Source organism: Staurois parvus, unplaced genomic scaffold (assembly GCF_062004578.1).
Source record: "Staurois parvus isolate SC_StPar_1 unplaced genomic scaffold, SC_StPar_1.0 ptg001302l, whole genome shotgun sequence".
Taxonomy (NCBI): domain Eukaryota; kingdom Metazoa; phylum Chordata; class Amphibia; order Anura; family Ranidae; genus Staurois; species Staurois parvus.
This window is the reverse complement of record NW_028319098.1, coordinates 5729785-5754870: the sequence shown is the minus strand read 5'-3', so window position 1 is coordinate 5754870 and position 25086 is coordinate 5729785. Positions and strand designations below refer to the sequence as shown.

Below are 25086 nucleotides of genomic sequence, written 5' to 3'. Positions count from 1 at the left end.
AAAGCTAAACATTCTAAGCACCCCTGGTAGTGTTAAACAGTTTGTCTCAACTTACTGCTACTTTGTCTGAACAGCTTCGTCTGTTAAAGTAAGTTGAAAAATACTAGCAGGATCATTGGGTAAAAATAAAGGAAAAAAACAAAGAAAACTAATGCAGTACCTGTGAAAAATAAAGAGATTAACAGGTTCCTGGAATTTCTAGTAGGCCCTTTAGGACCAGATTGCTTTCTCAGTGTATTCTGCAGTGCTCTTGAAACGCCAAAAACCATGGTCTCTCTAATAGGAAAACTGTACTAAACATGTATGGTTGCACTCTGTCCTCCTTCAATGTCTACCAGTTGACTATGAAATGTGGTGTGAAACCTTATTGGTCATCAGGTAGGGAAAAGAAGAGGCAGACCAGAGTGCTTGGCTTTGCAAGGTCCGGTGAGTATCTTTATTAATAGAGCCCCCCTCCAGGTTTTAAGGTCTCCTGGGAGTTCTGAAAATACATTAAGGATATAAGCAGATGTAACCTAGGAACCATAACCTAATATGTTCTGCCCATGAACCTACAAAATCTAAGGGGACTTCCAAAAAGTACTGTGTTTCTATTTAAAACAGATATAATCTGGCACAAAATTACACCTTTTTATTGAGAAAAAGAACACTTATTTCATTGCTTCTATGAGCCTACTTGTGTAATCATCATATGAATCCCTGGTCATATATTGACCTTCCAAGTGCCCAGGTGGTGGGACAACCATATACTTTACAAGGTTACACTCCTGCTGACATTAAAGCCACATGCAATCATTCAGATTACAGCTGTCTTTTGTTTTTACTTTACTGAAGGTTAAAGAATAAAAAAACAATTTAAGTGCCTTTTCACCAGCCTTCTTTCATGAGGCTACTTTTCCTTTTACATCTGATGTATTGTAATAAAAAAAACAATAATCACTATAATCATGATATCTAGTTATCATAGTATGCCTGTAAGATTTTCTGCACTTTATTGCAAGATCCCCAGAAATAATTATTCTGTAATACTGCCATACGGTGGAGCCGCTATGCAGAGTACTAATAATGATGGGTTGGGTAGAAAAACCTGACAAGTCCCAATTCAACCTGTCTACATCAAACACATCCCGAAAAGTGGCAGGCTAAATTAAACCGTTGATCCTACATACAGTATGCCTGTCTGTCTTCTCCCAAGATTTATGTACAATCCTAAATAAATAGCTCCCTTAACTACAGGAAAAACCCGGTTTGTTGCCTTAATATTGTTTTTTTTCTTCGGTGATATTAATCTCATGAATTTCTGGTTTGCCGTTTTTCCTTTTGTAGTCATAACTGTGCCTTTTGTTACCCAGGATCAGATTCTGAATTAAAATAAGATGCGTGCATCACAGAGAATCAAATGAAAGGGGCCAGTCTCTGGGGAACTGTGTAATCCCTTTTTTTAGAGCCTAGCTCTCCACCAGCCTTTAACATATTCACAGCTTATAACAACATACGAAATGGTGTATGTTGTAACCCAATATCAAGCAGATCTATCCTCCTTAGCATGTTTATTTTATGACTACGTTGCATTTGAAATATACCAGGAGTATGATAATATGTGCATAGACTAAATAGGTACTGTTTATCCCTAGTAGTAATTCAGCACAAGTACAAAACAGAAAAGCTGTTTTATTTTTCTCTTTTTTTTTCCTTTTCCCTCCTATAAACCAGCAAGGGCAAATGACAGCCATGCCTGATGGCTGATATCTTTTATGGTACAGCTGTGACATATTTTATGCATCATAACGAATGATCAAAGATGTCTCTAGAGTCATTCTGTCATGGAATTTTATCCTGTCCCCAGTATATTTCTTTAAACCAAGAAGAATACGAAGTGAGGATAGTTAGCTCATTCTGCCTTCTGATAAAACAGAAAGAGCGATATTTGAAGGTTGTGTTTTACTTCTGCTTTCGTTATCTATACTACTTTATTTTGCTTTTTTCTTTACTAATCCAGAACCTTAGTTCTCTGGTTCGCAATGCATAGTAGAGCATTTAAGTATATAGTTGTTTGCCACATGTGTACTGGTTTTCATTCACATTCAGTCATAGCTGGGAACCTTGCATACATCTTGTCTCTGTGATTCTTCAAAGGCTCAGCACTATCAAAACTGATATTAGGGTTATGGGTGGCCTAACACTACTGTGGTTATCTTGTCTCTTATATGGTCCCATGGCACCTGCTTGTAGTCTTATTCCTCCAGCTGCAGCTACAGAAGCCTCCGTGAACATGTTTAGAAAAATAGATAAATAGTACAGTGGATGGGCAAAGCTAATATTTAAATGCAGAGAGCTTTGATGCAAATGTTACAGTAATAGCCTATTGTGAGGATTTGTTGAGAAAAGGGTAATTTCTCTTTAACTATATAATAAACTATAGCAGAGGCTGTAAACAGGTAATAAGTTATAACACCTGTGAAAAAAATGAAATATGGAAAGCCAAGCTGATGACCCTGAGGTTTGTAGATTAAATGGTATTAGACACTGAGATGCACATAACGATTCTGAATCTTAGGGTCAAATCCAGATTACTCTCACATGCACGATCGATAAAGCTGCTGAGGAACTACTATATACCAACAAGGTTTTCTTCCTCATCATGTTGACAGCAGTGAGCAGGCTGCATGGTAAGATAGGTTATCCATCCATCCATCCCCCCCAACCTTTCCATCCATGCATCTTATCCATGTTTGATTTATGCTTCCTATGCTTTGGTTTCTTTTAAGTTCATTTTAGGTTTATCAATATAATAGACTCATATAGTGTAAATTTACAAATCCGTAAATGTTAAAAAAAATATTTAAATGCTAAACAAAAATAAATAAAGGCTCTAAAAACAAGCGTCATCTACTGTTTTTTTTATTTTTTTTTCAGTTTTTTGGCTGGTTGGGGATGGTCTTATCAACTGTAGTCCACCTCTGTTAGTACATTGAGGTCTGATTTGGGCCTCTGTTGAGTCATTTTTTTTCCATATCAGAAGTTCTTCCCTCCTGACACAAGTCTATGGAAAAGAAAAAACAGCTGAAGCAGCTTAAATGCAGGTCAACTGCACCTTCAATGAATGATCTCAGAATCTTTTCATACAGATGTCAAAAGCAAGCTGCATTTTTCCATCAAAGCCATTGACTTGAGTTCTTTCTATAATAATAACCAAGTGACTAACCCTGGTGGGGAGAAAAACAAGTGAAGTATGTAGAAAAAGACTTAAAGTGGCTATAAAGACTTTTATTTTCTTAAAATACCAAACCTCCTCTGTACAATGGACCCTTCTGGTGCTCTTGGTTCCTCCTCTTCTGTGTCTGCCACCATAGCAATGTCAATATTCCCATCACACACTTTCCTGGATAAGGCTTAGGTGTAGCACATGCTACAGCGACAATCATCTGGAACTAGAGACACCACAATTCAAATATATGTATTCGCCAGCACACCATGGATTACCAAAAACGTCCAAATAATTATTGAAGAATGATCACATCACAAAAGACATAGTGCATTGTTTTGGAGCCGCGCAGGATCCCTTCGTCAGGTATGTGATAAATGTGTACATCAGTGCAAAAGTATTTAAAGTGCTCTCAACCAGAAAAAAGTGCCACCCTCTGCCTACTGGTGTCATATGACATCAGAATCCCACCAAACCCAAGGGTATTCAAATGTTTTTTGGCGGGATTATAACATCAGTCGGTAGGGGGTGTCACTTTTTTGGGTTCTTGATTGGTTGAGAACACTTTAAATACTTTTGTACTGACGTATACATTTATCACATGCCTGACAAAGGGGTCCTGCGTGGCTCCAAATCGTTGCACTATGTCATTTGTGATGTGATCATTGTTCAATAAATATTTGGACGTTTTTGGCAATCCATGGGGTAATGGTGAATATGTGATCTGCCACCATAGCAAGCCGCTTGTTATGGGAGGAAAATGTGCAGGTTTACTCCAGAGCTTGACTGTGTGCGTCCATAGACACAAACACACAGTGTAGCTCGGCCACACCCCCTGCTGCCTCCTCACTGGATTTAATTGACAGCAGCAGGAGCCAATGGCTTCTGTTGCTGGCTGGCTGTCCTGTGCATGCAGGGAAAGAGAAGAGAGCCTCAATAGATGGGCACAGTGCTGGATCAAGTGAGGACTCGTGTAAGTATTTGAGGAGGTGATAGTGCTACTGGGACATTTTTTTTACCTTAATGCAGAGAATGCTTTACGTTATAAAATATCTTGGCTTTAGAACCACTTTGGTATATATGCACAGGACAGTGTGAGTACAGACTACAGTGTGAATGAAAATTGTGATTGTTTTGCTGTCAAAGCTGCAATGATGCAGGTTTCCAACCAGGATACACACAGTTCAACTTTAATAAATGAAGTACATCTTTGTATTAGTCATTATTACTCAAGGCTTTGTCACCCTTTTCAAGAATCCGAACAGTGAATACATGTATTGTTTATATTTTCTAATGCTGTGTAAACATGTTCCAAAATCCCTTATGTTTATAAGTAATTTAAGCATTAGCTTAGGTTTATTTCAAATGTGATTTATTATTTGCTTCAGTTTTAATCAGTAATTCTGTATTTATTTTAGCAGCACGAAATCCCCCCTGAAGCTGTCAAATGTACCCTTAGGGATACACATAGCTTTGGTTCCAAAACTCTGCTGTAAACAAAAGAATGCAGAAATTAGAATAATGAATCAAATAATTGTCATAGCAAACATTTGTATAAAGAAGAAGAATAGTTTTGTAGAAGTGATATCTTGGTGGTTAACATGCAGAATACATAATGCCAGTTTTCGATGTGCTAAACTCTCAAACATCACAGATTTGGCTTTATCTACTATATACTATATTACTCAGTGATATTTGCTAGCAATAATGTGCGTATATAATGTGTAATAATTGTAGGTGGTGTTATACTTCCCAACTTTTCACTGCCAAATTATCACAGGTTCAAGGCTGTAATCACTCCCAGACCTGCAGTTTCCTTAATGGAGGTCATCAAAAGCATCCCAAAGACTGTGACATCATATAAAGGAACTTCACTTATAGCATTGTTCACTCTTGTATCTATGGTGGCTGGACAGACAAATTATGGATTTTTATTTTTAAAATATTGAGGGTTATGACAGATTCATCAGAATGAGAACAACATTGGGATTTATTTACTAAAGGCAAATAGACTGTACATTTTGCAAGTGCAGCTGCACTTTGCCAAGGGGTGGTATAGATTATTGGAGAAACCCCACGTAATTTCTCTTTTTTTTAAAGGGGAACTCCACAAAAAAGATTGGAGATTTAATACATATATAGGGGATCCCAGGCCTCCCGCCCCCCCACAGTCCCCACCCTCTGTTTACTGTCAGCAAGGAATCTCTAGCTTACCATAGAATGGGTGGGGATGGGTCATAGTTATTAGGACGACACTGGCTGCTAGCTTCTAACAACCAGCCTGAGGGGAAGCTGTAACATTCCACAATGGGTGCTGCTGGAGGTTTGTCTCAGCTGAACTAAATTGCTGTTTTCCAAACTGCCTAACAAGCAATAGGTTTGGACCAAACCATAAGCCTACTTGTAGCTCTGTTTTCACTCCTAGAAGCAGAGTGAAATGGTGGAGGAAGCAAAGATAAGGTGGGTATATGTTGCTGGGGAGGGCTACATTGAAGTAAACCTGTTTTTTGTCCGGCATGGGAAAATTAAAGATTTTTTTTATTATTTCATGCTACTTGCTGTTTAAGTTACTAAATTTCTTGACTACAGTCAATGGAGATAGGTTTGAGCATACATAGAATGACTACTTGCATGGGATGCTTTCAAACATATGGATTGTAAGGATATTAATATAACTAGTATTGTCTCAGCCAACAGGAATGTGCGAACCCATGTGGCTGAAGAACACTATATAAATAATAGAGTACTAAAACAGGATGTTGGGAAAACATAAAACAAATAATGAATACACTGTTAATACTCAAAAGATGAATTTTACAGGTCCTGCTTCATCCATGTCTATAAACGTTTCATATTCTACATTTGAGACAGGGGACTGCAACAATTTACGACAGGAAAGATTATGATGTCATCAAGTTATATTGAGAAGCTTTGTCTGTACTAAAGTGCTTTTATTAAAGTTTATTATATCGAACCTCTCACTGATGCATTGGTTCTGTAGGACAATGCTGAAGTTGGACATACAAGATAGTTATTCAAAAAGTTATTCTTAGTTGTAAACAAGGAACACAAAGTGTGACAGAATACCACACAAAGAAATAAATATGAAATGCTGTGACGGTTATAGTGTGTAGATCCATAGGAATGGAAGAAATCACAGTCATATATATTTTGCATTGCAGCTTTTGTGTTTCTAATATACAAATCACTTGGCCTTCCTGTTGATTTATAGCAAGCTTTCAATGTAAGTAGAAAAAACAAATAATGCAAAGATGGCTCTGGAAATAGTACAGGTGACGTGTGGCCCACATCTCCAGTCAATGCTTTGTATTGAGTGTTCCATAGCAACTACAGAATTATTTTTGTATGTTCATTGTAGGTTTGTCCTGATTTATGCTGTTGATGTGGTTAAATTGCCATGCATCTTTTGCAAAATCTGGTGCAGCTCTGCATAGAAACCAGTCATCTTCCAGGTTTTATCGTCAAAGCTTAATTGAACAAGCTGAAATTAGAAGCGGATTGGTTACCATACACAATTGCTCCATATTTGGAGTGTTCCAGTTTTAGAAACCCCCCTCCCCAATGTTTTAGCAGATCTGCTTTTTCAGAGTGCTTTTCCAAAAAGTCTACACACCACTGTTAAAATGTCAGGTTTCTGTGATGTAAAAAATAAGACAAAAATAAATAATTTCAGAACTTTTTCCACCTTTAATGTAACCTATAAACGGTACAACTCAGTTGAACAACAAACTGAACTCTTTTATGTGGAGGGAAGTAAAAATACAAAACCAAAATAATATGGTTGAATAAGTGTTCACACCCTTAAGCTAATACTTTGTTGAAGCACCTTTTGATTTTACTACAGCACTCAGCCTTTTTGGGTATGAGTCTATCAGCATGGCACATCTTGACTTGGCAATGTTTGCCCAATCTTCTTTGTAAAAACACTCCAAATCTGTCAGATTGCGAGGCCATCTCCTGTGCACAACCCTCTGCAGATCACCCCACAGATTTTTGATCGGATTCAGGTCTGGGCCCTGGTTGGGCCATTCCAAAACATTAATCTTTTTTTGGTGAAGCCATCCCTTTGTTGATTTGGATGTATGCTTTGGGTCGTCATGCTGAAAAGTGAAGTTCCTCTTCATGTTCAGCTTTCTAGCAGAAACCTGAAGGTTTTGTGCCAATATTGACTGCTATTTGGAACTGTTCATAATTCCCTCTACCTTGACTGAGGCCCTAGTTCCAGCTGAAGCAAAACAGCTCCAACGCATGATGCTGCCATCACCATGCTTCACTGTGGGTATGGTGTTCTTTTGGTGATGTGCAGTGTTGTTTTGGCACCAAACATATCTTTTGGATTTATGGCCAAAAAGCTCAACCTTGGTTTCATCAGACCATAACACATTTTCCCACATGCTTTTGGGAAACTTCAGATGTGCATTTGCAAAATTTAGCTGGGCTTAGATGTTTTTCTTCGTAAGAAAAGGCTTCCATCTTGCACCTCTACCCCATAGCCCAGACATATGAAGAATATGGGAGATTGTTGTCACATAATTTTGAACACCGCTACATCCCTAGTTATAAGAGGGTGTGCACACTTATGCATCCACATTATTTTAGTTTTTTATGTTTACCCCCCCCCCCAAATGATTTCAGTTTGTTTTTCAATTGAGTTGAACAATTTATAGGCCACAGTAAAGGTGGAAAAAGTTCTGAAACCTGACATTTTAACAGAGGTGTGTAGACTGTTTATATCCACTGTACATTAAGATATGTAGTAAAAAGCTGACAGCATAAAACATACCTTTGCATACATACAGTGCAGCTCTGCCTGGAGCCCTCCCAAAGCAGTTTTGCAAATGGAGACTTTTCTAGGTTGATAGTCACATATCCCAAATGTGTCCCCCTGTACTCAAAAGGATAATACACTGACCTCATGATAGGCAACTTCACTGCCGGGCATTGTTTTCTGAGTTGTGTGCAGGCAGCAAGGCTACGATCGGCCATAGATGGATCGAATACAGCAGGCCCTGCACGAGATATGATCCCATGCATGGTCGGGTTGGTTGATACATCAATCGGCTTTAGTGCAACTAAACCTGTCAGATTTTTTTGCATGGGATTACTGCCAGTGGCTACAGCCACCAGATGTAATCATTGTGTTCTGCTGTTTGGGAAGGCTCCCTCCTGGCAGAACACAATAGTGCTGCGGGAAGGATTCTCCCATCAACACTGACTGTGTTGATGGGGAATCAAGCAACTTTTATTTCCTGGAACTCATTATGATTTATCAATTAAATCAGACTCTCTCAGCTGACACTTTGTCACGTTGTAGCTAGGTTTTATACCCCATCATTGGAGAACTGGGACATAATTTCATCAGATATGGCCAGATATAAAGCAAGGATTGGTAACAAGGATCTGTGTTTAGATTTTCTGCTTTTTTTTTTTTTTTTTTTTTTTTTTTTTTTATGCTTGGAAATATGTATATCATCTTGTAAAAATTTGAATACTACTCGAAATTATGTATACAAGTGAAATTTTGTTGCTGGTAATTGTTCTAAAAATAATATACATTATATTAATATTTTACTACAGCAATTTCCAGAAAAGAGAAGAGGCATTGCTAGCTGTGGTTAATGACCTTAAAGGTGATTTGGAGAAAATTAAAAGGGAAAATGAACAATTGAAGGTAAGGGTAAGGATATATAAAATTTTACCTAGAATACCATTAAAATAGGCAATACACTTTTGGCTGCTTTTACTCTTTTGGTATGGAATAATCTAGCTACTGTGGGAAAGAACAGGGCTTTTGCAAAAGGCCCAGGGGGACAATGCCTGTGGCATCAATGTAAAATGGGGGCAGATTCAAGTCATAAAAATGTCCTATATGTTGACCTATCTCTCTCTTGAATTTCTTCACGTATAAAAGATGATCAGTACACTTAATGCAAGATTCTGCTTTTTATCCCTCTGACCTCTCACTTAACACTCTTAGTGTTCACATTTTACCTGTGTGTTATTAGGCCAGCAATTCCAGTTCAACAGCTCCTTTGTTACCATTATTCCAAAGAGATTAGTATGGGAAAAACCTCACTGATCATGATTGTTCAAACACCAGAAATTAATTGGAGTTTCTTTTCCAATAATAACTTCTATATATTTACAATTGATCGTTTCATTGAATGCCACATGAAGCTTATAGAAAAAGCAACACTGGCACAGGACCCACTATTCCAGGGTGGTGATTAGGATGGTGAATATGGAAACTGGCTGCTGGCAGGACCAAAGGAACTGCCAGAGTCTCTAAAGTAGATATTTTGACGACAGTAAAGTAAATATTGCTGAACACTTGTAATTGTTTTTAGGTAGTCCGTTTTGATCAATTCAGTGCATTTAACTGCTGCAGTAGATTAGAATGAATTGTAGTCCATTTACATGTTTGAAAGAAATTGTCTGGCAATGTCCATGATTGTTTGGTACTAGAATGTCTCCACTCTCCACGAGGTGATTGCTTCTCTTAGACAGGTAGACAGATTATCCACCTTACGCAAACACACCTACTGCAGTTATTCTGACATAGAACACTGACGAGGGCTGATGAAGTGAGTGCATGATTCCTGAAACATGTTGGCTTCCAGAACATAGCATTTCCCTTGCTAAGTGGTTCCTTCCACCAGATGCTCCATCACTGCAGAACATCTTAAAATGGTTGTAAACCCTTACACAAACCCAGTGATGTGACTGGCCTCAGGTGATACACAGAGATGAAAATGCTTCTACAAAATGTTTACCTGTTTATCTGCAATCATCTCTTGTCTACATCTGTTCAAAGTCCAGAATTTATAAAGATTGCCCGAGCTGTCAGAAAGATGAAATTACACACTGCAGAGCTCAGTGAGGTGAGCTCTGAGAGCTCCTTGTTGGGAAGGGATACACCCCTCTTCACACAGGAACAGAGCTGAGGCTGTCAATCACAGGCTATGTGCTGTAGATCCCTTCCCTGTCACCTTTTTATCTGTTAATATCAGGAAAACATGATAGAAGTGACTCATACTGATATCAGAGGAACGAAGCAGCAGACAGAAATGACACTTATGCCTGATACACACTATAATATTTTTTGCCAAATGCCGATTGCCAGATGTTTTTTTTGGCATACCTGTTCTACAAAAGCCAGATGTTCAGGCAGCTTCTGCTGGACAGGCTGCTGTACACATGGGCCGAATGTTGGCCAGTTTCTGTTGAACTGTGTGTACCAGACATCAGTGCTCTTAACTGAGACAAGTACACATTATAGAGAGCTTTGCTTTGTTCATATTTCATGTCTGAGGTTTACAACCACTTTACCTGCAACCTACAACAAAGGCTACTTTCACACTGAGGAGTTTTTGAAGCATTTTTGCATTTAAAAAAGCAGCTGAAAATCTAAAAAAAAAATGCTTCCCTATGTTTGTCTATGTATGTTTTCACACTGGGGCGTTGCGCTTCTGTTGTGGTGCAAAAACTCCTGCTTGCAGCATCTTTGGAGCATGTTTGTTCAGTTAAAAAAAAAAAACACCCCAAAAATGCCTCTTCCCATTGAAATCAATGGAAAGCGCCTGAAAAGTGCCTGAAAAACGCCTCTGAGAAGTGTTTTTGGTGCAGTTTTCAAGTCACATGTCCTTAAAAAACACTCAGCACCTGTGCGTCTTTGCTGTGTTTTTGTGGTGGATCAATGTGAAAGTAGCCTTAAAATTAACTATTTTACATACTAGTGTTAAGTGTTATGATTAAGCTGTTTGATCCTATTTGTTTTTAAAGGAAAATTGTGTGGAACAGCAAGAACTGAATATGCAACTTGGAAGACAGCTGGAGACACAGGAGTAAGTCTTGCATACTTGTACTTCATCAACATTCAGTTTCATACTATGAAAACAACCTGGAGCATAGCCTTTTGTAGGCAAATATGCTAATGCCATCTGCTGTTATTTCTCTGTATGAGATAGACAAACCTGGTGGGGAAACACTGTAAATTATTTAATGTGCAGCAAATAAATCATTGTCTGTCATATCATAGGCCCTGCTGACACTCATCTAATACTGGAATGGTCAAATAAAAATTAGTAAAGCCATTTATTTGTAATTGGTAGAAATGATAAAACGCCCAAAGATTGCAATTCTCTCAAACTGATGCTAAATATTTGTTTTGTAAATGTATGTATATCCACTCTTTACGGCTAACCTCATGCCTCCCACGTAACACATATGTGCTGCAGCAGAAAGGGTGGACTTTTATGCCCACATAGGACACTCATGCTTCCATAGATGGCTGAGGTTTCTGTGCTGAGAGTGCGATCAGTGACTGAGCTGTCATATAGAATCGCAGTGGTTACAGTGGTCATGTGATGGGGCAGTCTTTCCCACTCCACAGGCAAAAAGACCATGTAAAAGATATGCTGGAGCTGCATCTGCATTTGTCTCTTCATAGCTGCCTACAGTTAAACTCATCTTGTCTCCTTTTCCTTATTGTGGAGAACAGGTAAGCCACTTCCCCCAAACTAAAGGGGAATTCTTGTGGCATAAGCAATATTTAAGGGGGTTGTAAACCTTTTTTTAATTCAATAATACACGTTTATATTTACCTGCCCTGTACAATGTTATTGCACAGAGCGGCCCGATCCTCCTCTTCTGCCCCTGCCACTGTAGGCTCCTCTCCGTCGGCATTGTAGGCTCCTCCTCTTCCTATGGTGGCAAACATGCAGGTGCACTCCCAAGTACTGCTCTGTGTGTCTATAGACACACACACCATTGCTCACCTCCATCCCCCGTTCTCTGATCGTTTGATGTGATTGACAGAAACAATGCAAATACTGAGACTTTTTGTTACCTTAGTGCAGGGAATGCATTAAGGTAAAAAATGTTTTCCCATTAGAACCACTTTAACCATGCCCAGACATTATTACAAGGAGGCAGTTGAACACACCTATGTCTTTGCATGTACCAACTATTTCAATGTCAGTATTTCCATTGCTACTTCAGAATGGCTGTGGATTACACGTAGATGACAAATGCACTTAACTTGTAATTTAGTTTGCTAAAGTTCTGTGAATCATAAGCAATTGCCTTTCTGATACACCAATCCCACGCACTGTGTGTGTCAGCACGTCTGCTTGTGGTTTTCATCAGGGCCTGTGAAAGGGTGACAGTTGTCATCCACAACAGGAATTGTTTAAACCAGAACCTTCTTGGCAGGATCAACAGGTGGAATTTTAAAATGAAAATAATTTTTATATTTGCAATATCATGTATAAGCTTATTTGAGATTTTAGTGATAGGGTCTTGAACTTCTTAAAGTAAAAGGCATGTGCTTATATCAACCCAGTGTTGCTTTTTATGTTCTTTCCAGGTAAATGTAATATTTATAAATGCCTGCATACAAATCATTACTTTTACTATTGCAATGAGTATACTGTAGTTTCTGATAAAAGTGCTGTATGTTAAAACTAATGCAGCCAGTGAGGATTCTACTGACATATTGCAATTAAGCATGTTCTTATTCTCAGCAATGTATCCCGCTCACTGCAGGAACTCTTAAACGAAACCAGTAAATCTGACAAAACGCCGAATATTCATTCATTTCTGATAAATCACATCAAAGTTGTGAACTAAGCATAAATCTAGATAAAATTGAGCTTTTGAGAATTGCAAATTTAATACAATTTAATTGCAGGATTTTCACATCCCATGAAAACTGCACTTTAGTAAATTGTGATCTTCATATTAAAGCACGCCAGGCTGAGAGTATGGGATTTTATTATAAAGATGTCAGTTAGTTTGAAACATAAACATATTTTCTGTTCCAATATTAGTGCTTCCAGTGATCAATGGCAGGGCGAGTGGAGTACATTAGAATTTGTTTCTGATCAACAGAATGCAATTATTTACAAAAACTCAAAACAGAAAGCAAACTTGTAAGAGAAAGAGGAAGAGTTATAGCTTTCTTACAGCGCAGGTAATTTTAATATAGACGAGATTGGTCCAAGTCCTGCCGTTTGGACTGATAGATCATCTCGCAGAACTATCATTTCAATAATCTCAATGACAGTGCTGCACTGGATACTTGGTACACTATTATAAATTAAATTTACGGCAAATGTCATTGCTGAGAATATGGAGAGAAATCCGTCATTTGTGTTTGTGGAAGTTAAGATAGGGGAAAAAAATTTAAGATTCTGTGACAAAACATAACAAAAATGATGTATAGGTTGTGGCAATATTACCAGTTGTATGCAATTTCCTTTTTCCATTACAATTTCATTAATATACTGGAGTCACAACTGAGTATGCTATAGCGGCACAGCATGTTCTCAGAAGAAATAAGCACATACCTAGATGCCCAATGATAAGAGGAAATGGTAGGTTTGTTACTTGAAGCGGAAACGGATTCAGCTTTGTATGACAAATTTGCTTCGGCTCAGTGCTGAATGTGCGGATGGGAGCCATGTTTATCCAGGGCTATTCTTAAAGGATTGTGAAATACATTCTGTGAGAGGAGTGAGAGAAAGCACAGCAGGTATGCTGTAGAAGATGCTGCTGAAATGTTGCAGCTCTGATTAGAACACGGTTGAGTTAAACATGGATACACGGAATACACATCAATCAATAGAACTGAGATGTCTCCTCTAGAACTCATTACATGGCACAGAGTTAGATACATTATTACCACATTACTGATTTTAAAGTATTTGTCCACCTTCATTTGACCGCTCCTCTTTTGAGGCTGGGGTGGGTAGGCCCACCATAAAATAAACACAAAAGTATTTGATGCAAAATTGAAACAACTGAAATGCAAAGTTATTTTTGTTAGTTGATATATATTATACTAGTTGCAATAAATTTACTATGCAGATAGTTTCGCAAAGTTAATATAATTAAGTTGCTTATGCCGTTTGTGACTTCTTAGAGAGTCGAGTAGCCTCTTTACACACAAATATAAACAGAAGAAATGCGCACATGCACATTGTGCATTTTTTACCCAAAAAGCAAAGTAAATCCTTGCAATTGACAATGCTAAGTATTTTGTTAATGTCTACCAAGCTATTACTGCCAAGAGAGAATACTTCCAATGGAGATGAAGGCCAGTGGAAAAATAATGCTCCTGTTGACCATTTTCAAGAATTAAGTTCTTTTGACAAAACTCATAATTTTCCTTCATTCATGGCCCTTGGCCATGTGGGGGATATGATTAGGCTTGTGTGTTCTGCCCAAGGACACTGCTGCACATGCATAGGTGCAACTTCCTAGGAAGACTCCCAAGGGGAATTCATATAAGGAGGACTAACCACCTCATGTTTCAAGAAGCAATGGTTATACTTTGGGGTGCTTCCAGAATACAACCTTCCTCCTTTCACGAGGAATCTAATTTTTGCTGCCCTCACCCACAGAAGCTCAACGAACACTTTCCCCCTGTTAATCATTATGGTGTTAATCATAGTGTACAGCTTCTTTATCCATTAGCTTTTCAATCTTTTGCTCTCTCTTTCCTTCAGTCTGTGGTATCTCAATTTACCTAAACTTCTTTACAAAAAGTTGTAGTTCCCAGGGAAAAACACTCAATTCCTCTCCGATACTACCATTTTCTTTTGTTTAGAAGGCGGGATCTTAATTCTCACTAAGTCATAATCAGCAGAAAATGTATTTGTAAGAAGCTAGAAATCAAAGCTGGATATAGCTGAAAAGAAAATATCAAAATTATCAGCTCTGTCACCTCTAGGTACCTATACCGCCTTCCATACACAACAACACCTTGGCAGCATCTATGCTCTTGAAAGAAAAACTAGTCACATCTTGAAGGAGCCTATTCCTCACCTTTTTTTTTTTTTTTTTTTTTAACAATTTTTTATATATTAATCTGAATTTGCACAAGAAGCCTAATTTCTACATGATCTGGTAAATGACAGCTGAAATATAAAAAGATGAATCTGATGGCAGTGGGGAAGAAAGTACAGTTGTTAAGACTTTCAGTCTGATACTCTAAGACCTGGGCTGATCTCAAGGGAGGTGAATAGAAACTATTGTCTCTTAAAAACTAAACATACAGGCACATTGGGGAAAATTATTCACATTTTTATCATTGCAGGCACTTTCCTATTTTATGTGCATATTTACATATAAACATACCATTGCTTGTCTTGTTTATAATGTACTGTATTTAACTTTTTTTTTATTTACCTGGATTTCTGTGTAAATGGCTCAAAAATGTGGTCTGATCTTCTAAGTCACAACTAATAGACCAACACAATCTGTGAAGACTAAAAAAACACAAACAATCCTGCATTTTCTCTTTGTTGAACACATTAGGCTTGGAAAATAAGAGAAGCTGATTGGTTGCCATGCACAACTGCTCCAGTTTTGATAAATTACCCTCATTGGTAAATATGCACTGCTGGAAAAAGTATCCTGGTATGTAGTAGCTGGTAAAACCTCCTTTATATGAAATTACTACATCCAAACGTTTCCTGTATCTTTGACTTGTAGGAAGAATTCAAATTTTTTTCTGCCTGTGTCCCATTGGGTGGGGTCCTATATTGGTGACAACTGTTAAAATATGGGATTTAGCATCACTTTCTGTCCCCTTATGTATGCAGCAGGGTCACAGACAGCAATACAAACAGAGCAGGGGATTTGAAGGGGTCAGGAGGACTGAGAGTCACCTGCCTAATGAGCACACCCTGTCTGGTTGTGACAATTTCCACAGACGGCCATAAACAGTTCCTAACCCTTCCCCACTCTGTTCAAGACTTTGGGTTATATACTAGAGATATATATTTTAGAATGAACTGCTACCCTGACATTCCTATGTAAAAATACTTTATACAATTTTCACTTTGCTTTCATTCCATGATAACAAGTTGTCTGGGTTCTAAAACAGCAACAAATCCCAAGCCATGATGTTTTTTCTACAATCCTTCATGGCCAAGGCATGGGTATTTTGGTATACAATGTTTTTTCCTCCAAATATAGCATTGCATTTTATTTACCAAAAACTTTAACTTTTGTGTTATCTTTAAACAGAACATTGTCCTAGAAGCTTTATAAAACATTCTGGTGGACTTTTGCAAAATTTAAACCTGCAGCAATGTATTTTAGATACCATGTTTGCTCAGTGGTTTCTTACAGTGGAGACATGTCCTTCAGCATCAGTGCTGTATTTCCTCCAGTTGTAGACTTTGAATTCAGTTTTGTAAGTTATACTGATTATTGTTTAGCAAAGTGAATGCAAATAATGACAGCCTAAAGTTGTGATCATATTGCTAAAACTATTAAGACAAACAACATGCTGTAACTTAGTGAACTGAACTCTATAGTGTTAGTTTCTAATGGAAAAAGGCTGCTTACTTTGCATGAAAGTTAACAAAGTGCAAGAGAATTATCCCCAGAGTGTCATGAAAAAGGTGAAGCTCTCCTGATACCCATCATTCAACCACATGCAAGCAAAAATACTGTTCCCTTGCAAAGTGAGCAGCTTACATGCCTTTAGTAAATCAACCTTTTGTAAAGACTTGAAGTCTTTAGAAATCTTTTCCAGTTACAGTTCTTCTTCCAAAGTATTCTGATTATTTCCTTTGCCCAGAGCATGGCTTGTATGACCAAACCTTTCTAGAGAAGAGCAGACTCTAGTAGTAACCAAATCTGTCTTCCTTTTATAGGGTATGGCACCTTCAAAGCAGACCTTTTATAGGGTATGGCACCTTCAAAGCAGAATCTTTTCCCACTGGTTGGAATACTTAAGTCCAAAAACCAACTTTGCAAGACATCATTATCCAAGTAGTGCACATACTTTTCCCAGCAAGGATCTTAATTAATGAAACTGTTTGTTTATTAAAGATAGGTGTATAAAAATGTTTTACAAGATGATGTTCAGACCACATTTTGGGAGCCCTTTATTTAGAAATCTAGGTAACACCAAATGGAACTTTTTTTTTGCAAAGGTAAATCCCAATGAGGTACAGCTAGTTGGATCTACTCATGAAAAATATAGATGTTAATAGTAGGTGCCCTATTAATCATTTACATGTAGTGTTTAGATATAATTGTTCAGTATTTGTATTAGGCGTTGGGTGCTGTTAATAATTCTGTGGGATTCTGATGGCATACAAAGAATATTGTAAGATGCTGGGAGTTGTAATTTAGCAGCAGACGGTCTGCTGAATGTTTCCTCCCTGTGGAGTGCTTCTGATATATCTATCATTGTCCCTTTCTGTGATTGATAGTTTAATAATGTTTCTGGGAATAGCAAAACTGTGACACACACAAGCTGTGGATCCAGTTCTCAATAAGAGAGAGCCATATTTCCAAAGTAAATTGTCTATAGGCACATTTTGGGCACACACTGTGTTTGTTGACAAATGAAGTATTGCAGTGCTTGAAGGGGCACCCGCTGGTAACAGGCAAGCTTGTATAAAATGCTCTGCGAAAATGGTGCTGCTGTTGTTATGCACACAGTCAAGCAGAAACCATTTACATACTTTAAAAAATAATAATTTTGTTACTAATTAGTGCTGCATTTATCAATATTCTGTTTATTTTACCCCTCGATCATGAAGGGGTTAAGGACACTGGTAGCCCCAAAGTCCAGGGCATACTAATATACAAATATCAAATTTTATTAGCGAATCAAGGCTGATCTGCCTGCTCCCACAATTCTCAATGTGCGTTTTAAAGTCATGGTCTCCTCATGTTCAGTAGGCAGTTGTGGATAGTGAAAAGGGAAATCCGGCCATTATCTTTTTTTTTTTTGTTTAGTAAAATTTAAAATTTCCATATAACAGAGCCCCAAGTTTAAGGGTTGCCAAGACTCCTGACAAGCTTTATGAAGGTAGGTGTCTGCACTTCATTTGTGGGGTTGGCGATTTCCAACCTTGAGTCTCAGTATTCCCTGACAATGCATGTTTTTCTTGCATGCTGAGAAGAAAGAAAATTATGACATTCAGTGTCAATCCATCCACAACTGATATTTGTAGTTTTATTTATCTCTTGGGTACTCCAGAGCTATATCAACTACAAGACATCCTTGGCAGGAACTGAGAACCTCAGCACAACAACACAGCCATCATACTCCTGTAGTAACCTAGGGTGGCAATGCATTTGGGTAAAGCTGTGCACCTGCATATTCTATATTAGTAAGCATGTTTTAGAGGCAGTTGGTGTCTATTGTAGATGGCTGTGTCAGTAAAGACAATTTTTCTCAATGTTGTAGACCAGATAAGACGTGGGGCCATGGCGGTATCATATGCACCAAATGCAATATTTGACAGGTGCCATCCCAACCCGCCCTGGCAAACACAAACCACTGGACACTTTGATTTTTGGCCTTTGTAAAGCTACGTAAATTGGATTGCTATTTTGTGACAACACAAAATAAAAATTGTATTTTTATGAAGACCTTAAAGGGTAAGTTCACCTCTTTGTAAAAAAGTAAGAGCTGAACTGATTCCAACTATCCTGGCCATTCTGCTGCACATAGTGGCCATGAAGCCTCATGCTGCCAGTGTAGCAGTCCATACATTGCGAAACACATCACTGGAGTGAGTATCGTAATGCTTACAACCGACCAATACACTGGCAGCATGAGGCATCATGGCTGCTATGTGCAGTAGTGTACTGAGGGGTGGCCAGGATATTTGATGTTAATTCACTGTCAGAACCTGGATCCCTTGCTGATGGCACTGAGGGGTGGCCAGGATATTTGGAGTTAATTCACTGAGTGGTGGATTGTAATTCCAATGTCCACCAGTGGGTGTCTCCCAGCAACCAACAGACGCCAGTAGTCATTTTCCACTTGATGCTGGCTGCTGGGAGAGTAATAGGTCCTCCCTTATTAATATATTTTGTTCCAGTGTTTTGCTGCTGCCAGATCCTGTTACCATTCATCCTGATCTTGCTCCTACCCTGTACCCCATACCTGTTCCTTGATGCCTTATAATTTCTCTCTCTTGTTTCTTTTCCCAGTTTCACACCCCCCTTCCCATCTGCTACCTGCACCTCCAGTTTATCTTGCTTTTCTTTCTTCCCAATTTTGTAAATAGTTGTTAGGCTCTCTGTTTGTTCGGTAGGTTAGTTAGGTATTTTGTCACTGAGTTTTGGTTCACTTATATCTTTGTTTGCGGTGTGCTGGTGTCTGGATGTTTTTGTTTCACTGTAAATAAATCTTGCTTAAAGCATATACAGTCTGGTCCCAGTTTCCTGATTGTAGCTACACAGATCTAGCCATCCCTGCTGCTGGTTCTTGACATTCACGTTTTCATATTTTGTGAAAAGACTAACTTACCCCTTAAAAATAATTTTTTCTGTCACTTTTTTTTTTTTTTTACTGTGCCTCCCCACAACTTGCTCTATTGAAACCCTTGCAACATTCCCAAATCTGGGGCAGCATGTAACCTATTTTTTTCTTTTTTTTAATTAATATTATAATATTATATTATGAAAAATACAACGGGGTACCTGTAATATGTGAAGGTGGGTCGAGAATTATGGCAAGGAGAATTCACTCTTGCATTTGTAATATCCAAGACATGTAAGATGCCAGGGGTGACTGAACTCCCCAGGCTCCACCTATGAATAAAAAAATCACTTCTGGATATACTGATGCTAAGAGTATGTGCTGCAATTGCTTCACTGTTCCATCTGGTTTGTGTGGTGTCAACTGTACTGCATTTGGATGCACTTGATTATATAAAGTGAAAACAAAGTGTGTGTTGTGTAAATAATAATATACTTTTTCTCATATGCTTCTTACTAACCATTTTCTCCATTGCCCTTCAGCATGGGGTAGTTTACACATTTAATCCTTCACTATGACGTGACGATAGGCCAGAGTCAGATGGCACTTACTGATTGTTTGCTTGTACAGGACATTAAAAGATGAATGTTATTGTTGATAAGATGTCTCTTTAATATGTATTTATTCATAAAATATTTCTCCAGGAAAGATAAAACAAGACATAAATGTTGTTTCATTATGCATCATGGTATGCAGAGCAGAGAGACAAAGGCACTGGACAGAATTACCAATTATGAGATGCAGTATGTCTGTCTAAAGGTTCAGAATCCTCTGGTGTTCATACAGATAACTCACATGGTCATATGTAATACTTCACATTATATCTGACCTTCCTCTGCATTCTGGTTGTAGTAATCAAGCTGGCTGTAAGAGAGATCACACCAAGCTGTGATTAATTGTTGTCACTAGAGATGAGCGAAGAAATGAAAAATTCGATTCGACTGATTCGGCGAATTCGTGGACAATATTCGATTCGAGTCGAATAAATTCGCTGTGAATTTAACTTAAAAAAGGGTGTTTCTAGGCTTCAGAGAGACTTAATATTAGTGCAGAACACTGTACCTTTAATTTAAATGCCCTTGGAGTCTGCTGGGGAAGAGAAATAATACTGTCAGTCAGTATGACATGCAGATGAGTGCCGTCGATCTTAGAATCACCGCACACTTCACTCATTTGGGCAGTCACGGGGCCAAAACCAGAGTGTGGAGCCACAGTGTGGCGGTGGAGGCAGCAGCAATGGGAGGCCATACAGCACCCTATGACAAAAATGGAAACCACCAGCAGTGTGAGGAGACCTGAAAGTGGCACATGGCAGAGTGTGGCGATAGAGACAGCAGCAATGGGAGGCCGTACAGGGACCCATGACACACTCTGGACCTGGCAGCAGCATGAGGAGGCGGTACAGGGGCCCATGACAGATTACGGGCCTGGCAGCAGCATGAGGAGTCGGTACAGGGGCCCATGGCAGATTACGGGCCTGGCAGCAGCAATGGGAGGCCGTACAGGGACCCATGACACACTCTGGACCTGGCAGCAGCATGGGGAGGCGGTACAGGGGCCCATGACAGATTACGGGCCTGGCAGCAGCATGAGGAGTCGGTACGGGGGCCCATGACACACTCTGGACCTGGCAGCAGCATGAGGAGGCGGTACAGGGGCGCATGACAGATTACGAGCCTGGCAGCAGCAACTTGGACAGGAGGACGTTCAGCTTCTGCACCGTCGGGTGCGTGCTCGCAAACTGTTGTCTCTTGGAAACGGATTCCAAGAAAGACTGCTGACGGAATCCGTGAAGAGGAGTAGCAGGAGAAGGAGCATCTGAACGAGCGGAATATGCCAACAAGCGACAACAGTGGCCCATGACAGATTACGGGCCTGGCAGCAGCATGAGGAGTCGGTACGGGGGCCCATGGCAGATTACGGGCCTGGCAGCAGCTATGGGAGGCCCGTAATCTGCCAGCACCCTATGACAAAAAATGGAACCCACCAGCAGTGTGAGGAGACCTGAAAGTGGCACATGGCAGAGTGTGGCGATGGAGACAGCAGCAATGGGAGGCCGTACAGGGACCCATGAGAGACTCTGGACCTGGCAGCAGCATGAGGAGGCGGTATAGGGGCCCATGGCAGATTAGGGGCCTGGCAGCAGCTATGGGAGGCCCGTAATCTGCCAGCACCCTATGACAAAAAATGGAACACACCAGCAGTGTGAGGAGACCTGAAAGTGGCACATGGCAGAGTGTGGCGATGGAGGCAGCAGCAATGGGAGGCCGTACAGGGACCCATGAGAGACTCTGGACTTGGCAGCAGCATGAGGAGGCGGTATAGGGGCCCATGGCAGATTAGGGGCCTGGCAGCAGCTATGGGAGGCCCGTAATCTGCCAGCACCCTATGACAAAAAATGGAACACACCAGCAGTGTGAGGAGACCTGAAAGTGGCACATGTTTGGGGCATGATTCATGGCGGATTTAGTCAGTTGTGTCAGGAACTGGTGGTTTGAAATCCAGACTAATCCACGCCTGATTCATTTTCACAAACGTGAGTCTCTCCACACTTTGGGTGGACAGTCGTGTCCTCCGCGGAGTTGCAATACCTCCTGCCGCACTAAACACGCGCTCCGATGCCACGCTACTGGCCGGGCATGACAGCCTTTCAAGGGCAAATTCAGCTAGTTGGGGCCAAAGGTCAAGTTTCGTTGCCCAGTAGTCAAGGGGATTGTCTACCTCGGTTGGCAGGGTGCTGTCCAAGTAGGCCTAAGCCTGTTGTTTGAGGTCCTGCTCCAGGTCCACCTGATGCTGCTGCTGCTGCTGCGGCTGGTTAGTAGTTTCCTCACTGCGCTGGTGAAGAAAGCTACTCATCATCGACTGCAGACTGAGGCAGCCGCTGCTGGTGGAGCTGCCACTGCTCCTACCACCCCACCCCTCCCCTGCTGCCATGGCAGCGGAACACGAGCGCACAGGGCCCACAGTGTCTGAGGATGGACGTTGGCGCAGACAGGCAGAGACCAGCTGACTACATAGGTGTTTTTTATAGTACGTTATTTTGGCCTCCCTCTCAGCAGGTGTGAAAAAGGCCACCATTTTTGAACGGTAGCGAGGGTCCAACAAGGTGGACAGCCAAAAGTCATCCCTCTGTCTGATGGTTATTATTCGGCTGTCGCTACGCAAGCAACCGAGCATGCTATGGGCCATTTGTGCCAAGGAATGCGAGGGACTCCCTGCCTCCATCTCCACAGCATACTGCCACGGTGCGTCTAGGTCCTCTGTCTCCTCTTCCTCCTCCTCTACCAGATGCTCCTGCTCCTCCACTCCTGTCCGCTGAGTGGAAAAACCACCCATTTCACTCAATAATTCCTGAGCACCAATGTCCTCCTCTACCTCCTCCTCTTCTTCCAGTCCTGCCCCCACAGGGGCCATGTGGCGTTGAGATCTGTGCGCCACGTCTACCGCACCCTGACCAGCCATTGTTAACAGCATTTGTTCCAGGACGTGCAACAGAGGAATGACGTCGTTCATCCCATAGTCCTGCCGACTCACGAATAGCGTGGCCTCCTCAAAGGGCCTGAGCAAGCGCAGGTGTCACGCATGAGCTGCCAATGGCTGACATCTAAGTTACACAGGGAGTACCTTTATCTGCTTTTAACATCAGGAAATCTGTGATGGCCTTTTGCTGTTCGTAAAGGCGGTCTAACATATGTAGGGTTGAATTCCACCTTGTTGCAACGTCACAGCATGAGGAGTCGGTATAGGGGCCCATGGCAGATTAGGGGCCTGGCAGCAGTTATGGGAGGCCCATAATCTGCCAGCACCCTATGACAAAAAATGGAACACACCAGCAGTGTGAGGAGACCTGAAAGTGGCACATGGCAGAGTGTGGCGATGGAGACAGCAGCAATGGGAGGCCGTACAGGGACCCATGAGAGACTCTGGACCTGGCAGCAGCATGAGGAGGCGGTATATAGGGGCCTACGGCAGATTAGGGGCCTGGCAGCAGCTATAGGAGGCCCGTAATCTGCCAGCACCCTATGTCAAAAAATTCAACACACCAGCAGTGTGTGAGGAGACCTGAAAGTGGCACATGGCAGAGTGTGGCGATGGAGACAGCAGCAATGGGAGGCCGTACAGGGACCCATGACAGACTCTGGACTTGGCAGCAGCATGAGGAGGCGGTATATAGGGGCTTATGGCAGATTAGGGGCCTGGCAGCAGCTATAGGAGGCCCGTAATCTGCCAGCACCCTATGTCAAAAAATTCAACACACCAGCAGTGTGAGGAGACCTGAAAGTGGCACATGGCAGAGTGTGGCGATGGAGACAGCAGCAATGGGAGGCCGTACAGGGACCCATGACAGACTCTGAACTTGGCAGCAGCATGAGGAGGCGGTATATAGGGGCCCATGGCAGATTAGGGGCCTGGCAGCAGCTATAGGAGGCCCGTAATCTGCCAGCACCCTATGTCAAAAAATTCAACACACCAGCAGTGTGAGGAGACCTGAAAGTGGCACATGGCAGAGTGTGGCGATGGAGACAGCAGCAATGGGAGGCCGTACAGGGACCCATGACAGACTCTGGACTTGGCAGCAGCATGAGGAGGCGGTATATAGGGGCCCATGGCAGATTAGGGGCCTGGCAGCAGCTATGGGAGGCCCGTAATCTGCCAGCACCCTATGTCAAAAAATTCTACACACCAGCAGTGTGTGAGGAGACCTGAAAGTGGCACATGGCAGAGTGTGGCGATGGAGACAGCAGCAATGGGAGGCCGTACAGGGACCCATGACAGACTCTGGACTTGGCAGCAGCATGAGGAGGCGGTATATAGGGGCCCATGGCAGATTAGGGGCCTGGCAGCAGCTATGGGAGGCCCGTAATCTGCCAGCACCCTATGTCAAAAAATTCAACACACCAGCAGTGTGTGAGGAGACCTGAAAGTGGCACATGGCAGAGTGTGGCGATGGAGAAAGCAGCAATGGGAGGCCGTACAGGGACCCATGAGAGACTCTGGACCTGGCAGCAGCATGAGGAGGCGGTATATAGGGGCCCATGGCAGATTAGGGGCCTGGCAGCAGCTATGTGAGGCCCGTAATCTGCCTGCACCCTATGTCAAAAAATTAAACACACCAGCAGTGTGAAGAGACCTGAAAGTGGCACATGGCATGAGAGACTCTGGACCTGGCAGCAGCAGGAGGAGGCGGTATAGGGGCCCATGGCTGATTAGGGGCCTGGCAGCAGCTATGTGAGGCCCGTTATCTTGCAGCACCCTATGTCAAAAAATTTAACACACCAGCAGTGTGAAGATACCTGAAAGTGGCACATGGCAGCAGAGTGTGGCGATGGAGACAGCAGCAATGGGAGGCCGTACAGGGACCCATGAGAGACTCTGGACCTGGCAGCAGCAGGAGGAGGTGGTATATAGGGGCCCATGGCAGATTAGGGGCCTGGCAGCAGCTATGTGAGGCCCGTAATCTGCCTGCACCCTATGTCAAAAAATTTAACACACCAGCAGTGTGAAGAGACCTGAAAGTGGCACATGGCAGCAGAGTGTGGCGATGGAGACAGCAGCA

The 25086-nt window shown here is 41.3% G+C and overlaps 1 protein-coding gene across 1 annotated transcript in view; it reads left to right on the top strand.

Annotated features, from left to right (window-relative positions):
• LOC149437173 (uncharacterized) overlaps positions 1-25086 on the top strand; it is a 510919-nt gene that overhangs the window by 442893 nt on the left and 42940 nt on the right. Inside the window, exons 22-23 of the mRNA XM_089661020.1 lie at positions 8804-8897; positions 11009-11070. Coding sequence (XP_089517146.1) covers positions 8804-8897; positions 11009-11070 — 156 coding nt within the window. The remainder of the gene's footprint in view (positions 1-8803; positions 8898-11008; positions 11071-25086) is intronic.